Raw genomic sequence first — 23,323 nt, 5'->3', positions numbered from 1 at the left:
GCTTGGTCTTAAGGCTCCTTTGACATTTAAATTTGTGTAATGAATCTGAGATGTAGGGTAGGGATGCGATAAGTAAAATAGTTAACCTTGCTTAGACAGAAAAACCCATGTAGCCAAGACCAAGTAATTTAACTAAATGATGTACTATACTTGGATCTTGTTGGGCAGGTCTCTGAATGATTGCATCACAATTCATACCAGCTGGGCTTGGCCCCCTAAAGGGAGGAAAGTCTCTTTAGTGGTGTTTGGGCCTTCGTTCTAAAGTTTTGGCCGAAACTTCACCATGTTTAGCCCAGTGTGGGTTTGTTAGGGTGTTGATGTTAATCCTGGAGTCTGGTTTTCACTTAGCCAATCACATTAAGCACTCAGAAGATGGTTTTCTGTGTTCATTCTGGTCACTTGTCTTTTAAACCCACTTGATTCTGGCACATTGACTGTTATAAATTTAACTTTCATCGCTTTATTTCTTGATACCAAGGGAATGTAAAACATTTCTTTTGTGTGTTGCAGTTGGTGTGATCCGGTGTCCAATATGCCGCCAGGAGTGCAGACAGATAGACCTGGTGGATAACTACTTTGTGAAGGACACTTCAGAAGCACCAAGTAGCTCTGATGAGAAATCGGAACAGGTATGTCTTTCTGCTTTTCTTACTGCCGGTTAGGTACTGTTTGGTGTATGTATGTGCATCTTGTAAGTATATGTGATTGAGCATCTAAAGAAATGAACACTTTTACTGGACTTTATTTACATGCATATTAAAGCCCCACAGGGAAACTGAATCTTTGTAAATAACTATGTTGACTTGTTTTGTTCCTGGTTTTAGGTGTGCACTAGTTGTGAAGATAATGCTAGTGCTGTGGGCTTTTGTGTGGAATGTGGGGAATGGCTGTGCAAGACATGCATAGAAGCACATCAGCGAGTAAAATTTACTAAAGATCATATGATCAGAAAAAAAGAGGATGTCTCCTCAGGTAAGTTTGCTGATCTTTTGCCCAATCCTACCTGTAGCCTAGGAATAAAAACTATTTGGAGGTTTCTGGTGTGGGTGAGTGCATGTGCCCAGACAAACCAAGAGAGGAAGGATGAGTTGTATGTACTTATCCTTAGCCTATGTCTTCCCTGGAAGGTTTTTGAGAAAGGTAGGGGTAAGCCAACATGCAGTCAGTGAGCCTTGAAAGTGGAAGAAACTTGTACATGTTAAATGAATTAAAATGGCTTGGTCTGGTAATACTTAATACTGTTAAAAGGGTTTGTGAAGGAAATACATGAGTATAGAACAGAAAAACAGGGCAAGGCTTCTCTTTTTGTTTGGGTTTGGTTTTTTTAAAAAGTATGAGAGGTGCACCATCTTAATGAACAGAACTGACGTGTGTATTCTCAATCATACCAGATTACCTTAGTGACACATGTTTTTATTAACTCTGCAGAGCTAGGACAGATATGGGCGCGTGAACTGGGTTCTGTTTTGGCTTAAGTATCAATACAATTACTAAGTTCCAGTTGCAGAACCTTTCTGGTTCTCTCATTGCTAGTAGCAGAGCCAAAGTACATTTCAGGATTCTAGGATGTATTTTCAAGGCTGATAGTTTAAAAAGGGGGTTGGGGGAGTGTAAAACAGATGTCAACTCATCTGGTAGAGAGGATTGGAATACACCTTTAATTATGGTCTGTGGACCAGGGCTATGAAGTTTGTCATACTGTACCACCCTTTATATGCAGCAAGGCTCCCACAGGAGGTTTACATAAAGTTTGAGCATGGAATATGGCCCTTGTACAGGATGCCAAGTTACTATTGCATCAGTATCACTAAGTGGGGATGCAACTGGCAGCACACTTTCAGGACCATCACTGTTTCTGTTTAGTATCTTCGCCAATTACATATGCAGTTAGACAGTTTCCTGGTACTACTGCGTTAACTGCACAAATTTGGTGTGAAATTGCACATCTAAAGTATTGATGACAATTTAAGGACCACATTTCTCATTAGGCTTTGCAGCTCACAACCTACTGAAATAAATGAGGACAGGTCACTCCTCTTAGAACTGTTTTCAGGGTATGTAAAACTACTGCATTTTCATTTGGAAAGTTTTCTTTGCAAACAAGGCACAAAAGATTTTTAAATTGAAGCTCAGTTTCTGCAGAATCTAAGTCTGTCATGTCGGCTGGTCAAATTATGACAGACCGATGTTCTGTTCACAATAGTGATATCAAATAAGTTGAGAGTATGTGACTAGTAAACTTGTGATGGTAGTTTTGATCCCCTTTCAATGTAGTTGCACTTTAAGTGCTTTCCAGGAACTCCTGGTCTATGCCAAAACTGTATTATTAATGACTTATAATGCTTAATATTAATGAAAATTGGTTTGATTAGTCAAAAACTTGTAGTTCTAGCAGCAAAATTAAACTTATAAGAGGCTTTTTGATTTCTTCTTTAAATTTGACATCATTTACTAATTCATAAGATCTTACACTGGTAAATTTTCAACTTCTGAATCTGACTAGGTGGCAGTGTGTCCAGGTAAAGCAACAAGCACTGGCTACCTAAAAAAATGACATTCTTAATGTAACACCTACAAATATCATGACTTTGTCAGGATGGCAATACAGCCAGATTTACCTTTCAACGCTTCGCTGCGAATGTATAGTGTTAGAAAATATCACTTCCATATTTAGGACTGTTTTAATACAGTCATCGTTCCCTAGAAACCGAGCCACATAGTGATTCTTAGTGATGTTATCAGCTGTGGTGAATTATTTACTCTTCATGTACACCTCTACCCCAATATAATGCTACCTGATATAACATGAATTTGGATATAATGCGTTAAACCAGTGCTCCGGGGGTGGCGGGGCTGCACACTCTGGTGGATCAAAGCAAGTTTGATAGAGCATGGTTTCACCTATAACGCAGTAAGATTTTTTTTGGCTCCCGACCACAGTGTTATATTGGGGTAGAGGTGTACTTGGAAGAAATTATCTATTATATGTTTGTGATGGTTTGTTAGACCATGTGAAATATATCTTCAATACTTTAAAATTTCTTTAGTGGAAGACCCAACTTTATATTCATGTGTGCTATCTCTCCTTACAATAACTTGCATCATGTAACAAGCTTCAGACAGTACTTGAGGATACAAGGAAACTTTCACTTACTACTTCTCTTTAATCCTTATCTGCTTCATCTTCCCAAGACTGCTTTTCCTCCACAAGTGTCTTCAAAGGGTCATTGGGCAATTTGGAATCTCAGAAAGAATTTTTTTGCCTTTTATCCTTTATTTGCTTGTGTGTACATTTCTATTATCCAGCCCAACTGCAGCTCAGATAACTAGATGTTGACCAAAATGAAATTCCCTAGTAGTAGTAGGTGGTGGTGGTGGTGGAGACTTTGACATTTAGTTTTCCCATTAAATGTGATTTACTGTTATTTTGTCAGGGTTTTAAAGAGGTAATTTAGAAGGTCCTTGGGTTCTTGACAATACAAAAATTTGAGAGGTGTTTGAATCTTCAGATAATGAGGGTGAAATGACATGTGGCTTTATAGTCAAATAAAACAGCTTGATTTGGGGTTTTTTAAAGCAGGGAAGAGAAAGCAATCCCCAGCTTTTTTTGCTTAAAAGTAACACCCCTGGAACTACTGACGCTGTAAATGTTTTGATAAATACATATTTACAGTAATATGCACTGACTTGCCTGAGAATAGGTTTGTAATTATCCTTGCCTGACTTCTTAAGTCTTACCCAGCATGGCAGTTAGAGATTTTTCTCTTCAAACTTTATTTTAAAATGCAAAAATGGTTTGTTTTTAAAAACAGAGGCCGTGGGAGCATCCGGTCAACGTCCTGTTTTCTGTCCTGTACACAAACAAGAACAGTTAAAACTTTTCTGTGAAACATGTGACAGACTGACATGCAGAGACTGTCAGTTATTGGAACACAAAGAACACAGGTACAGTTATTAACATGTCTTACCTCCTTGGTGCATTTTCTCAGAGCAGGAGGAAGTGAAATTAATTTCAAGCATTTGTGTAATTAAATATTGCTGTATTTATTGTTCATTAGACTGGAATGCTCTTTTGGTGAGGGGAACTCACTAGGCCTCCTTTAAGGTCCTGAGTTCTACAGGTGAGTTAGGTCAGAAGTATAAATTAATATTTTAGTCTCATCCTCATCTGTGGTGGATACTTCTAACAGTCACATAATGCTACATGGCTGGCTGCCTGCTTATGTCTGGTGTAGCAAAGGGTCCTGCGATTTGTAAGGGTGGTGCATTGGTAGAGCTATGTGGGACATCTAGGACTGGATTCAGAGAACTGCTGGTCAGGGCTTGAGGTGAATTGACAGTAGAGGTTAAGGTGTAAACTTGCCTGGCACTCGGTGGAGCTGCCACTTTAAGTTGTACACAAATGAAATATAAAACTGGCACAAACCTTGGTTTAAAAAAGTGGTGCTTTGAATGAATGGAGGCTATAGTAGTGAACGATGGGTGAGGTAGTAATTTTCTGGAAAGGTCACATTTTAATATGATACATACTGTGTAACCTTTTAGGCTAAATCACAAAGCTTATATATAAGGTTTGCATCATGGATGAATGTACTTGCCTAATACAGTGGGCTGAAGTCTGATCCACTTGCCTTGGTGTGTTGCTTGTCTGAAAGTTATCTAATTCCAACTAAAAATGATGAGGCTGGTAACATATAAAGAATGTAAGTTTTCCTCTCCTTTTGTATTAGTCTTAAGAAATTATCTGATCCAGTGGAGAGAAGGAGCTGTTGAAGAGCATAAAGTCTTTGAAGTCTTATGGTTGTGCAGTGATTTGAATGATGCTGTTTGGGAATTTTGGTAAGTAGTTATGCAGTGGTGTAGTAAGGATTCTAATGTGCAAATATATATTTCAAGTAATCAACTATAGAAATAAAACTCTGCACGTTGGGAGCTTTAGCAGACCATTGCAGAACTGCTTACTGCAATCTGTCTCCAGACAGCACTTCTCTGTAAAGCTGCTCTTTCAGTTTATTTGGACAATGGTTTGAAACAGCTGATCTAGCCATTTTTAGTTCCTTTCCAGCATTGTCAATGACTTCATAGAACATTAAAGCAGCTTAATAGAGAAAACTTAACTTCTTTAACTTGTAACAGTTACTGACAGTTTCATAATATAAGCAATTTTGGCCCAATTTTTTTTTCATACTATTTGATTGTAAATAGCCTCAAAATACAATTACCAAGAATGTTGATGTCTAGGGTTTGTTGATAAGCTTTTTGCTTGGTAGCCTGTTTTACATTTCCACCTGTTGTGCACTTGACACTAACTGATTAACAATCCGTAAATAGACACATCTTGTTTTACAGTGTATTCTCTTCTAGAAGACTTCACTAGTAACCTGCTTTCAGGTGCCACTAAATAGAAACATTTATTTAAAATCTCTCTTCTGGGTGCAGCTGTAAATTACAGACGGGCAAGATGTCTGCCTCTATTTTAAAATAAAACTGGGATTTTGTTTATGGAGCTCTGTAAAATGTTTAAAATCATGTCAGGTGAACACACACAGTTTTTAATCTCCTGCTTATTCCTCACCTGAAATCCTAATCCTCTGAGACACAAGAGGCTGTTGAATCACTATCTGAAGAGCCACAGGGCACACTGTTCAAACTCCAGAGAACTTTGAGGGTAGGAGCTTTTGGGGAAGCTGTAGAAAGCTGAGATTCTCTTGTGGCAATAGGCTGACATGGACTAGTTGGTTTAGGTTCCTTCCAACCCAAATATTAGAAATTAGAGTAAAATCCACTAAAAACAGCAGTGGTGTGCCAAAAGCTTAGTAATAAATAAACTTAGTAAAATTTCTTTTTTGCCAAAGATGATTCTCTTAATCTTTTTATCAGAGACACTGCATGAGAACAAACAGAAAATTCCATGCAGATTGAGTGATTTTTTGGTATCTGTGGGCCTTTAATACATATTTCAGGATTTGTAAGGTTCTTTTCCTTCTATATGGAAAGTAACATTGTTATGCTGATTTTGAGGGAGGAGGCTCTTTTAATTCAAACCTGTCCATTGTTAGTTCAAAGTGGATAGCATTTTGCCAATGCAAGAACTGTTGTACAGCTGTGTAGGGAAAGCGTTGCAGTGTGGCCACACTGACAGCTACCAGCGCTGCAGTGTGGCCACATTTGCAGCATTTGCAGCGCTTTTGGGAATGGTGCATTATGGGCAACTATCCCACAGAAACCTCGTCCCATTTTGGCACCGTGGGTTGTGGGAAGGGGACGGAAGGGTGCAGGTCATTCCGCTTCCTGTCCCAACACCCCGTGATGCATCGCTTCACATCCCAGCAGTCACTGTTTTTCTGTCCACCTTTGGCACCATTGTGACTCTCCCAACGGTTTCTGTGCAGCGCGATTTCTGTGGGAAATGGAGCCCGAGCTGCTGAGGAGTATGCTGATGAGTGTCGCCAGCACATCACGTTTGGCAGTTGAGCTGTTCCTTAAGATCCAAAGTGACAGTGAGGAGTCCGACAATGATATTGAGTCACCTGATGCGTATGACACTAAATTGCTTGTGGCATTTACGGAAATGCTCAGCACCGTGGAACGCCGCTTTTGGGCTCGGGAAACAAGCACTGAGTGGTGGGATCACATCGTCATGGAAGTCTGGGATGACAAGCAGTGGCTGCAGAACTTTCGGATGAGAAAAGCCACTTTCATGGGACTGTGTGCTGAGATTGCCCCCAGCCTGTGGCGCAAGGACACAAGATTGAGAGCTGCCCTGTCAGTGGAGAAATGGGTGGCTATTGCAGTCTGGAAGCTGGCAACTCCAAACAGCTACTGATCGGTCGCGAACCAGTTTGGAGTGGGAAAGTCGACCGTTGGAATCGTATTGATGCAAATTTGAAGGGCCATTAATCGCATCCTGCTAAGAAGAACTGTGACTCTGGGGAACGTGCAGGACATTGTGGATGGCTTTGCACAAATGGGTTTCCCTAACTGTGGAGAGGTGATAGATGGGACGCATATTCCTATTCTAGCACCATCCCACCTAGCATCCAAGTACATTAATCGGAAGGGGTATTTCTCTGTGGTTCTCCAGGCGCTTGTGGATCACCGTGGGCATTTCATTGACATTAACACAGGCTGGCCTGGAAAAGTGCATGATGCACGCATCTTTCGGAACAGTGGCCTGTTCAGGAAGATGCAGGCCGGGACTTTTTTCCCAGACCGGAAGATCACAGTAGGGGACGTCGAAATGGCCATTGTGATCCTTGGAGACCCCTGCTTACCCGTTAATGCCTTGGCTCCTGAAACCGTATACAGGGAGGCTTGACAGGAGCAAGGACCGGTTCAACTGCAGGCTGAGCCGGTGCTGAATGACTGTGGAGTGTGCTTTTGCCCGTTTAAAAGGGCACTGGCGATCTCTGTATGGGAAGCTAGACTTGGGGGAAAGCAGCATCCCTGCGGTTATATCCGCGTGCTGTACCCTCCATAATATTTGTGAAGGGAAGGGCGAAACATTCAGTCAGGAGTGGACCTCCAAGGTTCAACGCCTGGAGGCTGAATTTGCACAGCCAGAGAGCAGGGCTACTGGAGAGGCCCAGCACAGGGCTTCAAGGATTAGGGATGCCTTGAGGGAGGAATTTGAGGCTGAAAACCAACAGTAATGTTTGGTGCCTTGCACGGGAGTGAAGTGCAGTGGTTACAACGTTAGTAGGAATCTGTTTTTCCTAAAATGATTTGCAGTGCCTGTTTTTCCTGGACTATGGTATCTTTCACTTTCTGCAATAGTAAAGACTGTTTTCAAAGCCAAGAATTCATTTATTGAAAAGAAAATAACTTTCTTGACAGACACACAACATTTTGGGAACCTAAAAGGGCAGTGGGGTAGGGTGGTGAACTGTACAGTCACAGGTTTGAATATGTCCTGTCTGGAGTGCTGTGCAATGACTGCTGCACTTCAGGATGCCTATACTGCATGGTGATGGGGGTTGAGTGCAGAGGGTAAGGGTCGTAGTTCTCAGGGCTGGTTGGTGAACGTACAGGTGTTGGAGGCAGCTGGTGGTGGTAAGAACCTGGATGCTGGGGAAGGGGGTTTGGAGCTGACATTGGGGCACAAGAGAGAGAGCTTTGGGATGAGGGGGAGAGGGGGGCCGGCCGGCACAGTAGTGCTCTGCCTGCATGGCTACGAGTGACTGGATAGAGTCCGCTTGGCATGCCAGGATGCTTATCAGCTGCTTTGTGCTTTTCTTCTTAGCTGGTGCATTTCTCTGGTGGATCCTGCTTTCCTTTTCCCTCCAGTCCTGCAGTTTTTTACTCTCTCTCTGGCAGAGGGATTCATAACTGCTTTCAGCATGTCTTTGCTTTTTTGTGGCTTCTTCCTGAGGTTTTGTAGCCTCTGAGCAGTCGATGATACGGGCAGTCGAGTAGTCAAGGACACTTTTCGAAAGGCAAAAATGGCAACAGTTAACAGAGGCAGCATTGTTTATAATCTCACCCAGACAGTTATTCCCACACAGTGAAGGAGTTTACAGTCTTCACTTAGCATACTTTTTCCATAACCCACAGGAGCCATGAAATGATGAGTAAGGGGGACTGATAGCTTCAGGGATGTGCAGGGGTTTCTGTGCGTTGGGGAAAGCAAACTGCTTCAGGGGGCATCTACATTGAAGTCTCCCAACATTTTCCACAGGAGTTAATCCTGGAAGATATCTTGCTGCTGCAGGTCACCTGGGAAGAGCGGGAGGGTCTTCTGCAGCAATGCGGATTCCGCCCTGGCCCCTATGCAGCTTGCCTGTGTGCAGCAATGATCCCCCCACCCCTCGCGGCACAGTGGTGTGGACGCGTTAGCCTGACTGGGACAAGGACCACAGTGGCCCTCCCTATAAACTTGCGCAAGCGCATTGCCCATGCTCTGGCTGAAACTTTTGAAGAGATTACCGAGGCCGATTACCGCAACGTGATAGACCACATCAATGGGCTATTCCACAGCTAGGCATGCATGCATGCAGCCCTAACCCCCCATACACCCCCCCCACGAAACATTTCCATCCTGAAAATAAAAGCCGCTTACCGGGTAACCAGCTCCTCTGCTTGTCCTTCACCAAGTACCGGCTCCTGCAACTGGCTACCTTCCTCCTGGCTTGAGAAGAGCTCCTGGCTGCATGCCTCCTTGGACTCCGGGGTGTGTCCCCCCCACCCCAGTACCCTCAGTCTGTTTCCTCCCCCCATCCCTCTCCTCCTCCTTCTCCCCCCCCCCGGCTCTGAAGTGGTCGTCGGATTGGCAGTGGAGTCACCCCAAGTATCACGTCCAGCTCCTTGTAAAAATGGTAGGTCGTGGGGGCAGTGCCAGAGCGGCGGTTTCCCTCGCTGGCTTTGCCATAAGCACTCCGCAGCTCCTTCACTTTAACCCTGCACTGCACCGCATCCTGGTCATGGCCCCTTTCCAGCATGGCTCTTGATATCTGCCCATAGGTATTGTAATTCCTACGGCTGGAGCGCAGCTGTGACTGCACAGCTTCCTCACCGCAAACACTGATGAGGTCCAGCAACTCACCATTGCTCCATGCTGGGGATCGTTTGGCACGTGGAGGCATGGTCACCTGGAAAGATTCACTGATTGCACTCCACACCTGGCTGAGCAAACAGGAAGGGGATTTTTAAAATTCCTGAGGCATTTAAAGGGCGGGTCACCTGAGGCTAGGGTAGTAGAGTGCGAACTGATGAGCAGAGTGGCTGAGCAGGCATTCTGGGATACCTCAGAATACCTCTGGAGGCCAATTACAGCACTTTTGGTGGCCACAGCAATTGTTATACCCCAGGCCAGGGAGATGCAGCGCTGTATGTGCCTTGCAAGTGTGGACGGTGAGTAAGTTGCAGCGCTGTAAACCCACCACCAGCACTGCAACTCTCCAGTGAAGCCAAGCCCTTAAGTAGCACACTTCTTACTGTGGTTTACTACACAAACGTAGACAGAAGGAGTTGAAGCAAGAAATGGGGTTTGTGCATACTTTAAACACTAGATGCAGACATTTCTCTGAATTGGTTAGACAGATCAGTTGCCCTTCTAGATTTCAGATGAGGCTCATTTACCCTTTTAATGGTAATCTTTGAGCAGAATATAAATTACTTTTGTTCCATCACTAGAGCTCCCTGATCTCTTGAAGAGTGCTGTAATTGCCTCTAGTGAGGGAGGGAAGACGCATATTCTGGGATTCCCTTGGATAGGTTTCCTAATGCTGTTGCTAAGCTGCACTTCAAAAGCTTGGGATTTATATCCAGCTAAGCCACAATAGAAGTAGCAAGTGACCCTCTGTCCTGTTTTATACTATGAAGTTAGGTTGAGGTAAGTAGCCTTGCATTGACCTATTTGTGGCTGTATTTGTCTCTGGCTAACATAAGTTCTGTGGTAAAATGATGCAACAAAACCACCTCCGTGAATGGCATAGAGCTATGGTCTATGAGTGTGGACACTGCATGGTATGTGTTGGCCCTAACAGACTCCAGCAGCTGTCCCACAGTGCTCTGTTCCCTACAACAATGACTGCAGTGGTCACAAGGTTAAACTCCACTGCCCAGGGATCACAGAGGCTGGAAGGCATACCCCTTATGCTCACCTGGGTGGGGGGGGGGGAAATACCTTTTCCTGATTGCCCCCCTTGATGAGCATACCTAGCGGTTCACCATTGTGTGCAGCTGACCATGCCAGCTCTGTGCAGACAGACAGGTACTACTAGAAGCTCTCCTGCCTGGAGTAGACAGGAAGTAATGGCTCTCTTGGTCCTGTGGGGTGAAGATGCTGTGCAAGAACAGCTGTGGATGAACCACAAAAACATGGACGTCTGCAAACAGACTGCGCTGGGGATGCAGGCAGAGACGTATGACAAGGATCTGCAGCAATGCCATGTTAAAAGTGAAGGGAGTGCAACAATAGATCTGATGCTGTGCCTCAGACCTGCCACTTCTACAACCAACTACATATCATACTTGGCAGAGACCTCACCAGCACACCGCCAGTCACTGTGGATACCTTGGAGGAGCCTGACACAGAGACCCCTGCCGTGAACAGCGAAGAGTAGAAGGAAAAGACAGTGTGGGACTCCAGCCATGCCATGAGCCTGGACCAGTTTGAGACTGTATCATAGTCTAGCCAGTCAAGTGCAGATGAGCCTGATGAAAAGGAAGGGGACTTGGAAAAGTGTGTGCATGCCTCCTTCCTTAAAATGTTCGTTATAGATGGCTTTAGGCCCACTCCCTAGTTAACAAGACACAGGTATCAACTTTTCATTGTTTTGCTTGTATGAGAGGAGGTAGATTTAGCATGTGATTATCATTCTCTATATTTGCTGAGCTGGGATATGTAGAAGACTTTGTTTAGGTACATAGGGATGTCCTTTGTATCCTCCTAAGAGATCTCGGTGGAACTTTCATGGAAATGGTCTGCAATCCTCTCCTGAAGGTTTCTAGTGATGACTCCCTTGTTTCTTCCTCCATGGTAGTATGCTTTCCCATGCTACCTGTGGTGAGTTTGATTGGCACCATTGCAGTAAACGGGCTAACAGCACTTGAGCCCAGGCAGCTTCGGGACGCCAGTAACAACTGTGTTCTCTGTGCCTTTGTGACCCTCAGCTGTGAAATATTCGTTAAAATCACCACCACCTGTGGAAAATAGTGCCAATATTCAGTGCTGTTGCCCTGTACTTGTACCCATGGAATAGGGCTTGAAATTTTATAGCTTCATGCAACAGGAAATCCTTCCACCCCCTTGTCTCTAGAAGGCCATACTCACAATGGCCAGGACTGGAAAGCAAAGCACTGTCGGGGCACTCTGAAGCCAAAGTGTCAATAAACGTCTTATTAAAAATGCTTATGATAATGAGGGATGGGAGTTGGGAAACTTCTCTCCCTTTCCCTTGTGACTGTAAATCCAATGACACATCTGTCTGTTTTTATCAGTAGTTGCTGCCGTTGGGGCCTTGAGGGGTGCCCCTCCACACCCACAGAACACTTCACCTCAGTGAGGTGGAGAAAAAAGACTAGGAGTGATACGCTCTGGGAGAACCTGTAGGCCAGTACTGCACTGAGCCATGAACAAAGGACTTGGAGCAATATGACCAAGAGCATGAAGAAAGATTGAGAGGACAGGGAAAAAGGCCTAGGAGTCCCAGCAGGAAAAGGAACAGGAAATGCACCAGGACATAAGGGATATGTTTACACTACAAGTAAACACCTCTGGCTGGCCTGGGTCAGCTGACTCCGGCTATGGGACTGGTTAATTGCTGTGTAGACATTCAGGCTTGGGCATGGGCTAGCCACAGGTGTTTAATTGCAGTGTAGGCATACTCAGTGGGTCTTCTCAGGCAGCAAACCCAAATGCTGCAGATCCTGCTTGACCTACATGTCCAAAAATACCTAGCTGTCTACCCTTTGCAGTCTGTGGAGAACTCCATTATCACTGCTTCCTACATACATGTGGCATCACAGGGCCTGTCATTACCCTTATCACTCCACGCCAGGGGACAGCATGGAAAACCACAGCTCCACATACACTGACCTGTGAGGGCCCCGGTTAGTGTGCGTGTAGCCACAATGGGTTACATTTGTTTACTCAAATGAGCGTAAATGTTTACTACTTTTATAATTTAAAATTTTCACCCTATTATGTTAAAAACTTGTATACCACTGCTGCTTGTTTTGGGGGGTTTTTTGCATAGTGATTTTCTGTATTGCTTTTTCTACTGAATAAATTTTTGAAGAATCAAATGATCTTTATTCCAAACAAATATTGCAGAATGCATAGCAGTTGTCAAAACACACCAAGCACAACCTAATTCATGGCTTCAGGAAAACACAGTCAAATTTATCAATGTATAGTAAGTACTACACAATTCTTAGCAGCACCCAAAGTATTTACCACTTTGCCTCATAGCTATTACGCAGGACACAACAAGCAGCTATAACCATTGGGATATTTTTCTCACCAATATCCAGTCTAGTGAGCAAATCATCCAATGTCCTTTCAGTCTACCGTTCTGCACCTGCTGAGCCAGTAGTTTAATCTTTCCTTGGTGTTGTCTGAGTGGTTGGTGTATAACTTCATAAGCTGAGGGAACAAGGGATAGACTGGGTTCCATTTCAGTAGTGCCAATGATAGTCTGTTGCTGAGAAAGAAAGTCCCTGCTTATAGCTTTCTGAACAGTCCTGTGTTCTTATGAATGCAAGCATCATGCACCTTCCCTGACTAGCCCACAGTGAAATCATTGAAGTGTCCATGATGATCCAATAACTCTTGCAGGACTATGGAACAGTAGCCCTTTCTGTTGATGTACCCTGTGGCACGGTGGGCTGGTGCCAAAATAAGGATATTCCGGCTCTCTCTCACCCAGTGCAGTTCGGGAACCCCCTTGCTGCGAATCCATTCACTGTGCCTTGCACATTACCAAGAGTCACAATCCTACATAACAGGAGACGATTAACGGCCCTACACAGTTGTATGAAAATATCTCCCACTGTGGGTTTTCAACTCCAGAATGACATCCTACTGACCAGTAGCAATCCAGCGCTGCAAGTTTCCAACATGCAATTTACCACTCACTTCTCCACTGTCAGTGCAGTTATTCTGTTGTCCCAGGGCTGGGGCGAGTCTGGCGTGTAAATCCAGGAGTGTCACCTTTAGAATCTGAATGTTACGCAGCCACTGCTTGTCATCCTAAATCTGCATTATAATGTAATCTCACCAGTCTGGGCTTGTTTCTCAGGTCCAGACAAGATATTCCCACCATCTGCAGCAGCTCCCTGAAAGCCATCAACAGCCTTGTGTTGTTTTCTCGCTGTATCCCTCAGCAAATTGTCCTTGAAGAAAATCTTGTGTTCTGGATGTTGCAGCACTTCCTTAGGGTCTGGAAAGACAGGAGAATCATGCATCCTGTATTTGCAGCATTCATGAGGCTAGCTATGTGGTTCCCATGCTTCTGTCAGAGGTTGCGGACACTGAAAAGGGCCATGTGGTTTCATGTGATTTTTTTTCTTTAAACAAAAATTATGGGCTGTATGGATGGCTTTATGGGGTGGAGAAAGTTGCATGCTGGGAACTTGACCCCTAGCTCTGAGATCCCTGGGCACAAGTGCTTGCTGTCCCACAAAACATGGAAAAATGTCCCCAAAGGGATTGCATTGTAGGGCGGCGTGTAGCACACTGGGATACCTCATGGTGTATTGTATTTTACATCAACCCCAAGCACGCTTGATGAGTACATGCAGCACCAGTGCAAACAGCTAAGTATGCATGCACTCAAGCGATACACAAATTTGGCAGGTGTACACTGATGTAACTTGTCAGCCAATGTTTGTAGTGTAGACATGGTCTTAGTAATGGGACTCATTAAGCAGAATCATGGAGGGTTTTGAGGAAGATACCTTACTAGCTTAGACACCTGATTGGAAAAGATTACAAAATCTTGAAAGTATTTCTTATTCTGCTTGCCAACCTTAAATTAAATGCAGCAAAGAATCCTGTGGCACCTTATAGACTAACAGATGTTTTGGAGCATGAGCTTTCGTGGATGAATACCCACTTCCTCAGATGCATGTAGTGGAAATTTCCAGGGGCAGGTATATATATGCTAGCAAGCAAGCTAGAGATAACGAGGTCAGTTCAATCAGGGAGGATGAGGCCCTGTTCTAGCAGTTGAGGTGTGAAAACCAAGAGAGGAGAAACGTTCTGTAGTTGGCAAGCCATTCACAGTCTTTGTTCAATCCTGAGCTGATGGTGTCAAATTTGCAGATGAACTGAAGCTCAGCAGCTTCTCTTTGAAGTCTGGTCCTGAAGTTTTTTTGCTGCAGGATGGCCACCTTAAGGTCTGCTATAGTGTGGCCAGGGAGGTTGAAGTGTTCTCCTACAGGTTTTTGTATATTGCCATTCCTGATGTCTGATTTGTGTCCATTTATCCTTTTCCGTAGAGAAAATTAAATGTTCTGCTTTTTATGTTGTCTATCTTATCTTGCCGTGCTCTGCACTAAGTAGTGAAGCATCCCTAGTTTCATCCCCTGTCTGATACTATAGCTGCTTGTACTCTTTTCTGGTAATACTAAGTGAAGGTGCTTTAGAAGTGGTGTCTGTTCAGTCAGAGAGATTTGGTGGGTGGGGAGTTGTGAAATAAAAAGATTCAGAAAAACCAAACAATTAAGCTGTTGGAATGTAACAGCTTTAAATTTACAGTACTGTTACTGAATATGAACGACATAGTGTAAAAGGTGAAATTACCTGTCTTAGGCGGAATCTATTCTAGCAGTCAGTATATCTTTAAGTTTTGACCGGTCTGTATGCAATGTGCATCTTGTCCATACATATGTTTTCTTAATAAAAGAAAATAACTTACATTTATTTCCCACATCATAGACTTTTAAAGGAGTTTTTTCAAATATTGACAAACGATAAAATGGTTTATTGTGAGCTTTATTCTGCGGTGTCCCCTTTACAGTAATATCCTGAAGCTTATTATCTTGTGAACAGTAATGTTTCTCATCTCCCAATGTATAGAATATTTAAAATCGCGCACAAATGACTTCTAAGGATTCTCTTTCCTTGGGAGCTTTATTGTGCCATTATCAGAAGTGTTGTAAATTGAACAGGTTTTGTCTTAAATCACTACTTAACTGTAATTCTGCTATAATTTGTCACGTTTTTACTAGCAACTACAGGTTTAAATCCATACTGAGAAGTTTTAGTTTCTGTGCACTGCTCCACAGTAATTGGTATTCTGTTTTGTGGCTTGGAAAGGTACCAGTTTTTGGAAGAAGCTTTTCAGAATCAGAAGGGTGCAATTGAGAATCTATTGGCCAAACTTCTTGAAAAGAAGAATTATGTTAATTTTGCAGCTAATCAAGTGCAGAATAGGTAAGTACCTACAAATAATATTCAGGCGTTGATATTTCATTGTGAATTTACTAAAGCCTATTGCTCATACTTTTGTAAGCTCCTAATTCGGTGGTTTAAATTCTAGTTGGTCCCTATATCAATTATACTGGATTTATAGTTGGAATGCTTTATACTTTATTGTGCTTGTCCACAACACACTATTGCAACTACATACACTAATGCAACTACATAAAAGATGACCTTTTATGGAACTGCTGGTACTATCAAAGATGTGGCATGGTTTATTTTAGAGTAAAATAACCTATACTGCTCTGGTCTTTGTCAGTGAGAATTCTGTGGTGAGTGACAGACATACTGGCCATACAGTTTAATATACACATCTTTCAGATTAGAAAAGATGAGCTGGAGATATTAAAATAAGAAACTAGAAGCAGAGAATTAATACTTCACACTAATTCAAGCAAAACATGAAAGAGCAGTTAAACATAAAAAGGTGGACAGAAAAGTCAAACCGTTAAGTTATCAAATCAGGGTGAGACTGTGTAAACTTTCTCCTTTATTTGTCAAGAATTAAATTCTAGATGGTTTATCTGTAGCACTGGGTTAGCAACTTTTTATCTGTTAGGTAGAAATAACTAAGCCATACAATTCTGCATTTATCAAATAACTTTAAAAAGACAGAAATTGCTTCTTTACTTTTTATGTGTGAGAAATTACTGTGTAGTATTTGGAGGCATAGTATAAAGTGATTGCCTGATGATACATTTCTCTTTTTTAGGATAAAAGAAGTAAATGAAACTAACAAACGAGTAGAACAGGAAATCAAAGTGGCTATTTTCACCCTCATCAATGAAATCAATAAAAAGGGAAAATCTCTCTTACAGCAGCTTGAGGTACAGTTAAGAACAAACAAACAAAAATCAGTTCACAAACTAGCTGTTTCAAACACCTATTGAGAACTTGCATTCCATACTTGAGTGAGGAGTTTATTCTGTGCAGACACAGGTGTTTCAGTGGTATGCCACTCAAGTGTGATATGCTTGGAGTTCAGTCTCCTGTGTTCTTTTTGTTGATCTAAAATGCTACCGCTTTCTTAACTTGTACATCTGTGTTGTATAGCCCCATTTTAAACTTGCTCTTTTTCATAGATAAATGTCTGGAAAAAGCTCTCTCTGACCCAAAATGCCTTGTTCCTACCCTAAAACATGCTACTCCTGAAGTCTGTAAAGGTCTAGTCCTTTTTAAAGAGGATAATGTGTACAGACTATGGAATTAACATGACTTATAATATCACTGCTTATTTGCTTTGTTCACTTCCTCTCTCAATGCCTTATCTAGGAGTCACTCTCTTTAGAATGTCAGCTCTTAGAGGCAGGCATCTGCCTTAGTTTTTTGTCTGAAACACTTAATTGGTGCTGTATAAATGGCAAATATTTGCCAATCATCTATTTGCTCTGCAGTTTGTGAGAGTTAACGCAGTCAGAACTGGATTCTCCCCTCTCACTCTGCTCTTGGGAGGTAGCTCAGAAGACTTCTAAAGACATCCTCCTTGCTTGAGGCTATCCTTCCCTACTTAACCTAACTTGAGCTTGTCAATATACCTCTGAGCGTACAGTCGGTGGTTGGGACTGAAATTGTTCTCACTCCGTAAGGCAGTAGCTGAATGTGGCTGAAATGTGATTCCTGTGTGTTCATAAATCTCCTTGTCTCCACCAGGAAAGCTCCTCACTTCAGCTTCAGAAATCCTATGTATGACAGAGTGCACTGCTCCCTGTTAAGCTGTCTCATAGATGTGGCTTGTTACATACTTTTAAAATGTGCGTGCTGACAAAAGGCTGTTTGAAAGACACCAATAAATGTCTCAATAAATTGTCATTAAAATTTACCAGCCCAAGCCAGGACCTACTCATCTACTCCTACAGCTCTGTTGGCAAATGAATATTTTTCACTCAGGGAACTGTTTTGGGAGCAGAGAAATGCACAGGGAAGGGAGAGAGACTAAAAGCAGGATTCTGCAAGGCTGCATTGTGTAACAAGCGCGTACTGCAGTAGAGGTCTTAATATCAGATTATGTACCCTTGGAGTTGTGAAAGTCATCCTTCAGAATTGACACTGTAATTCCTAGTAACTAAAAGCTGAGACATTCCAAATAATGGATTTAGAAATCTGGTAGTATAGGTGTTGCATATTTTTACATAAATGTGTAAAGCACCAATCTTAAATTATGTAGTTTAATTAAACTCTTAAAGCATCTGATGCCTTTATAGAATCATAGAAATATAGAAGTGGAAGGGTCCTCAAGTTTTTCCTAATATCTAATCCAAATCTCCTTTGCTGCAAATTAAGTCAATTGCTTCTTGTCCTACCTTCTGTAGACACGTAAAACAGTTGACCAGTCCTTTATAATAACCCACCCTGTTATCAGGTGCTCCTGTATCCTCCATCCTCATTCTTTCCTCACGACTAAACACACGCATCTAAACATTTTATCATTTTTGTTTCTCTTCTCTGGACTCTCTCAGATTTGTCCACGTCTTTCTTAAGATGCAGTGCCTAAAACTGGACACAGTACTCCAGCTGAGGCCTCAGCAGTACTGAGCAGAATGGGACAATTACCTCCCATGTCTTACATGTGACACTCCTATTGTCAAACCCCAAAATTTAGCCTCTTTTGCAGCTGCATCACATTGATTCATTCAGTTTATGATCCTCTATACTCTTTAGCAGTACTTTTGCCTATTAGTTATTCCCCATTTTATATGTGTATTTGATTTTTCCTTCCTAGTGAAGTACTTAGCAGTTGTCTGTTGAATTTCATCTAGTTGCTCTTTGACCAGTTCTCCAATTCATCAAGATCATTTTGAATTCTAATTCTGTCCTCCAGAGTGTTAGCAACCTCTTGTAGCTTGGTGTCATCTGCAGACTTTAGAAGCATATTCCTCACCCCATTATCCAAGTCATTAATGACAACACTGAATAGGACCAGACCCAAAGAAGACCCACTAGATATGTCCTCCCAGTTTGACAGCAAACCATTGATAATTCTTTGAGTACAGTTTTTCAGTGTTTTTCACCTCCACTCTTAAAGTAATTTCATCTAGACAACATATCCCTAATTTGCTTATGAAAATTTCACTTTGGACTGTCTGAAAAGCCTTACTAAAGTCAAGGTGTATAACATCGACCACTTCTTCCCATCCACTAGGCCAGTAAACCAGTCAAAGAAGGAAATTAGGTTGGTTTAGCACGATTTGTTCTTGACAAAATCCATGTTGACTATCACCTTGTTATTCTCTAGGTCCTTAAAATTGATTGTTTAACAATTTGTCCCAGTATCTTTCCAGGTATTAGGCTTGACGGGTCCTCTTGTTCCCTATAATTCCCTTCTCCAGTTCTCTAGAACTTCACCTAATGGTTGTGAGATTGCTTCAGATGGCTCCTTAAGTAGTGTTTGTATTAATTTAAATGTAATAGGCCCAAAAACTCAAAGATTTTAACATGACCCCTGAAACTGTCCAGCATTAAGCAGTTTTAAATGAAGTTTGGGATTTGATATACAGAGTTTTCAGCCTGCTTAGCCCTGTGGCAAAATCCTTTTTAATCTTTTATTAAATATACAGAAAAGAAAAACAGTTTTAGCCTTTGAAATGTAAAATATCAAATAAGGCTTTCTTTTTAACAGCATCCCTCGTTCCCTTTCCCTTCAGCCCTTTTGGAAGGAAAAAAGGGGAAATAAAAACAGCAAAGATTATTAGGCTGTTTAGGGCATTGCTTTTAGCTGCCCCTTTCTGGTCACAGCCTCAACAGCAGTGTAGCAAAATGTATGGCCTTGGCTGGCTGAGCCAGACTCTTAATAGACAGACGGAAAAAGGAGAGATAAGATAGAGAAAAGTAAGGTCAGGAAGGGAAAGGACACATTAGAGATGAGGGGGAGGCAGTCTCACATACACCTCTACCCCGATACAATGCGGTCCTCGGGAGACAAAAAAATCTCAGTGCATTATAGGTGAGACCGTGTTATATCAAACTTGCTTTGCGCCCCCCCCCCCGTTCCTTATTTCCTGACTGCCCCCTCCAGAGACCCCCATCCTTAATCACCCCCAGACCCCACCCCCTACCCAACTCCCCTTTCCCCTGACTGCTCCAATCTCTATCCATCCCCCCACCGCACCCCCTGACAGGCACTCACTGGCAGCGGCAGGAAGCAGAGCAGCCCGGCCCCAGCCCGCTCCACTCCACCACCTCCTAGCCTCGGCACTTCGCTTCCTGCTGCTGGTGGGTGCGGGGAGGTTGGGGAAATTATGCCCCCGTGCACTCACCTGCGGAGGTAAGCGGAGTGACATGGCCCTAGCCCGCTCTGCTTTCCTTTGCCCTGGCCCCAGCCATGTCGCTGGGGGGTGGCTGGGGAAAGGTCCTGCACTCACCTGCCCGGCGGGAATCGGAGGGCCGCGTTGCTCTGCTTCCTGCCGCAGGTGAGTGCGGAGGGCGTCCTTTCCCCACCTTCCCTGCACTCACCAGCGGTGGGAAGCAGAGCAGCCCAGCCCCAGCTAGCTGCATTCTGCCAGCTCCCAGCCGTGGCGCTCCACTTCCCGCCGGGCAGGTGAGTGCAGGACCTCTCCCTAGCCGTGCCCCAGCGACATGGCTGGGGCGAGGGAAGCAGAGCAGGCTGCTCCTGGCCCCCTGCTAATCCACCGGGCTACTCTGGGCCTGCGGGGCCCCCAAAAGTGCCTTCCCACAGCTCCTGCCCCCCCCCAGGCCCCGTGGGGGGAGCCCTTGACCGCCCCCGAGACCCTCTGCCCCTTATTGAACCCCTCAGCCCCAGCTTGGCCCGACACTCTTAACACGCTAAACAGAGCTTTACTGCCTTGTATGCGAACCTGCGTTATATTGGGGTAGAGGTGTACTAGGTGGTGGTCAGGATTTAACCAGAGCCAGTGGAGGTGACAGTGTCATCTGGCCCCCGCTTTCTGGCCCATTCTGATCAGAATGATGAAGGCAGAACAATGTTGCACTGGATTCCGGGGTCCCAAAAGACAGCAGGGGTAGCAGCCATGATGGTGAAGCTCACTCCTTCCCCTTTCAGTCAGTCAGTGTTTCGGTAACCTGTCTCTATCTGAATTTTCCCCCAAAGTCTCTTACTTTTTTTAAGAACCCCAGAAGGAAGTGATGGATGGAATAGCCCACCCCTCATTATTTTGTTCACCGGTTAGGCCTAATTTCTGACACACGAATTTTGGTCCATTAATTTCCTGTCCCACACTTGTATTGTTTTCCAGGCATGATCTTAACACAGATCTTGTATTCTATCAGTAGGCCTTTTTGTTTGAACTAATTTAGTTTTTTGCCCATTATTATAGGTTATTGTGACATTTTATAAATGTTCTTCTAGTTTTTACAGTTGAGCTCACAATTAGGGTAAATTTTTAGGCCCAGTTATCACAACGGTACCCTGTGATGAATTTAATTAGGCCCTGCTCACATGAATGCATCTAACTTATTTAAATACTCTTACGTATTTTCTCGATTCTGGCTTGTATTCCTTCTCCTTTGTTAATAGTATTAGTGACCTGATGCTGGGACTGTGTGCTGTCGTTATGGGGGAGTCTCTGTCCTATGTGGTGCTGAAATAGGCTCCTGGTCCATTTGTTGCTTCTGGGGATGAGGATTGTTGGAACTGGGGGGAGTCCCACCTTGTTCTCTTTCCCACTCCTCCCCCAATCACTACTGTACAGCTGATCTGGCTACAGCTTGGCTGGCTGCTCCCTGGGTTCCCAGTATAACAAGTTCTTTGGTGACAGCGTGCTACCAAAATGTTACTGATAACCCAGGGAACAAAGAGGAAATGACAGTTTGCAGTGGTTCATAACTCTGCTAAACCCAAATGGAATTTAGTGGGACCTAAAACATTCTTCTCTAACTTCAGGGCTTTTTCTCTCCTGAATTTTGAACACCTGCTGCAAAGAATAGGCTGCGTTAACACTTTCCTTTACGAAAGATTCTTGAAGTACTAAGTAACTTAATGATGTCACTGGCAGCTCCTCCTATAATGTATATTGTTTTTAATTGTGTGTGTTAGAATTTTGATATTAGTATGGATATTTTTTAAATCTAATAACCTGATTGAGCTTCTGTTTCTTCATAGAATGTGACAAAGGAAAGACAGATGAAGCTAATACAACAGCAGAGTGACATCACAGGGCTTTCGCGGCAGGTGAAGCATGTGATGAACTTTACCAACTGGGCCATTGCAAGTGGTAGTAGCACTGCATTGCTATACAGCAAGCGGCTGGTAAGGAAACCTGCCCCTTCCAGAATTTAGAGTAGAATATAGCAAAAATTTTGGGATCTTAATATGTTTGTGCCTCCAGCCTTGGCAGAAGAGAACTTTATGGCCAAAAGAATTTTCAAGACATGGTTTAGTTTCTCCAGACCACTTACAAGGAAAGGAGAGCCAGTTAATCACACTCCATCTAAAACTGTTGGCTTCATGATTTAATAGTAATAAAAACAGGTTTGTCAGCACACTGACCCCTCTCTCCTTGCTGAAAAAGTTAGGCGGGGATAGTTGTGTGGTTGTTTCTTTTGTAGAACTTTGTGCCATCAATGTTGTCACAGTCCCTGGGTAAACTGCCCCTTCTTGAGACCCTTTTCCAGTCCCCTGAGTACACCCTTTGAAGTGGCAGGTCCATGGTTCTAGTTTTTGGAGTGGGACCCTGTGAACCAACCATATCAAGTTACACCCAGTGGTTGCTAGCTGTGATACTTAGGAGGCCCAATGGTCTTGATACTTGTGAGAGTTTCCCTTCAGGAGCCTATAGATAACGTTCAGTGACATAGAGATGGTTTCTTCAAAACAAAGATGAATTTTGCACTAGAGAAACAAATTTAAAACGAGAGACATATGCACCTACTCTTACCTTAACTTGGTATTCCCCTTAAGCACCTAGGTGGACATAATTTAGTTTTTCTGCCATAGATCTTCCCGCCTTCTCTTTGGCACCAAGTTACAGCCTGTTTGCTGTGTGCCCCCAAGTCTGTCACTCTTTTAACAGAACATGGTCCTTTGAGCTCCAGATTCTCAACTGTGGCAAAAAAGCTGTCTCACCAGGATTGTATCTCAGGCATGATCATAGCTAAAACTTGACTTTTATATTCAGGTGTTTACTAGGACACTTTTTACATTTCCTGTTTGGTTTCTTTAACAACCCTTTTTGATCTAACTCTGTGCCTAATATATTACATACACAGAGGCATATATGTTTATAAAAACTAATATAAATATTTCCCAATTCTCCACAAGAATTGTGGAATTACATTTTCTTCAGTAGGAAATGCCTACTTTCTAACTGGAAAACAAGTTATAAAATGTTGGCTTTGGGAATTGAGGGACAGCATTGTGTTTAAAGCTGTCTTTATGAATGAAGAACATCTAGTTCTGCTGGGAATTCATTTATTAAGTTA

The 23,323-nt window shown here is 43.2% G+C and overlaps 1 protein-coding gene across 1 annotated transcript in view; it reads left to right on the top strand.

The window, feature by feature from the left end:
* TRIM33 (tripartite motif containing 33) overlaps nt 1-23,323 on the top strand; it is a 72,368-nt gene that overhangs the window by 23,392 nt on the left and 25,653 nt on the right. The window contains exons 2-7 of the mRNA XM_030562222.1: nt 511-629; nt 825-972; nt 3,813-3,945; nt 15,764-15,880; nt 16,641-16,755; nt 22,005-22,151. Coding sequence (XP_030418082.1) covers nt 511-629; nt 825-972; nt 3,813-3,945; nt 15,764-15,880; nt 16,641-16,755; nt 22,005-22,151 — 779 coding nt within the window. The remainder of the gene's footprint in view (nt 1-510; nt 630-824; nt 973-3,812; nt 3,946-15,763; nt 15,881-16,640; nt 16,756-22,004; nt 22,152-23,323) is intronic.

This window comes from Gopherus evgoodei, chromosome 4, assembly GCF_007399415.2.
Source record: "Gopherus evgoodei ecotype Sinaloan lineage chromosome 4, rGopEvg1_v1.p, whole genome shotgun sequence".
NCBI lineage: Eukaryota > Metazoa > Chordata > Testudines > Testudinidae > Gopherus > Gopherus evgoodei.
This window is presented reverse-complemented; position numbering and strand designations above follow the sequence as displayed.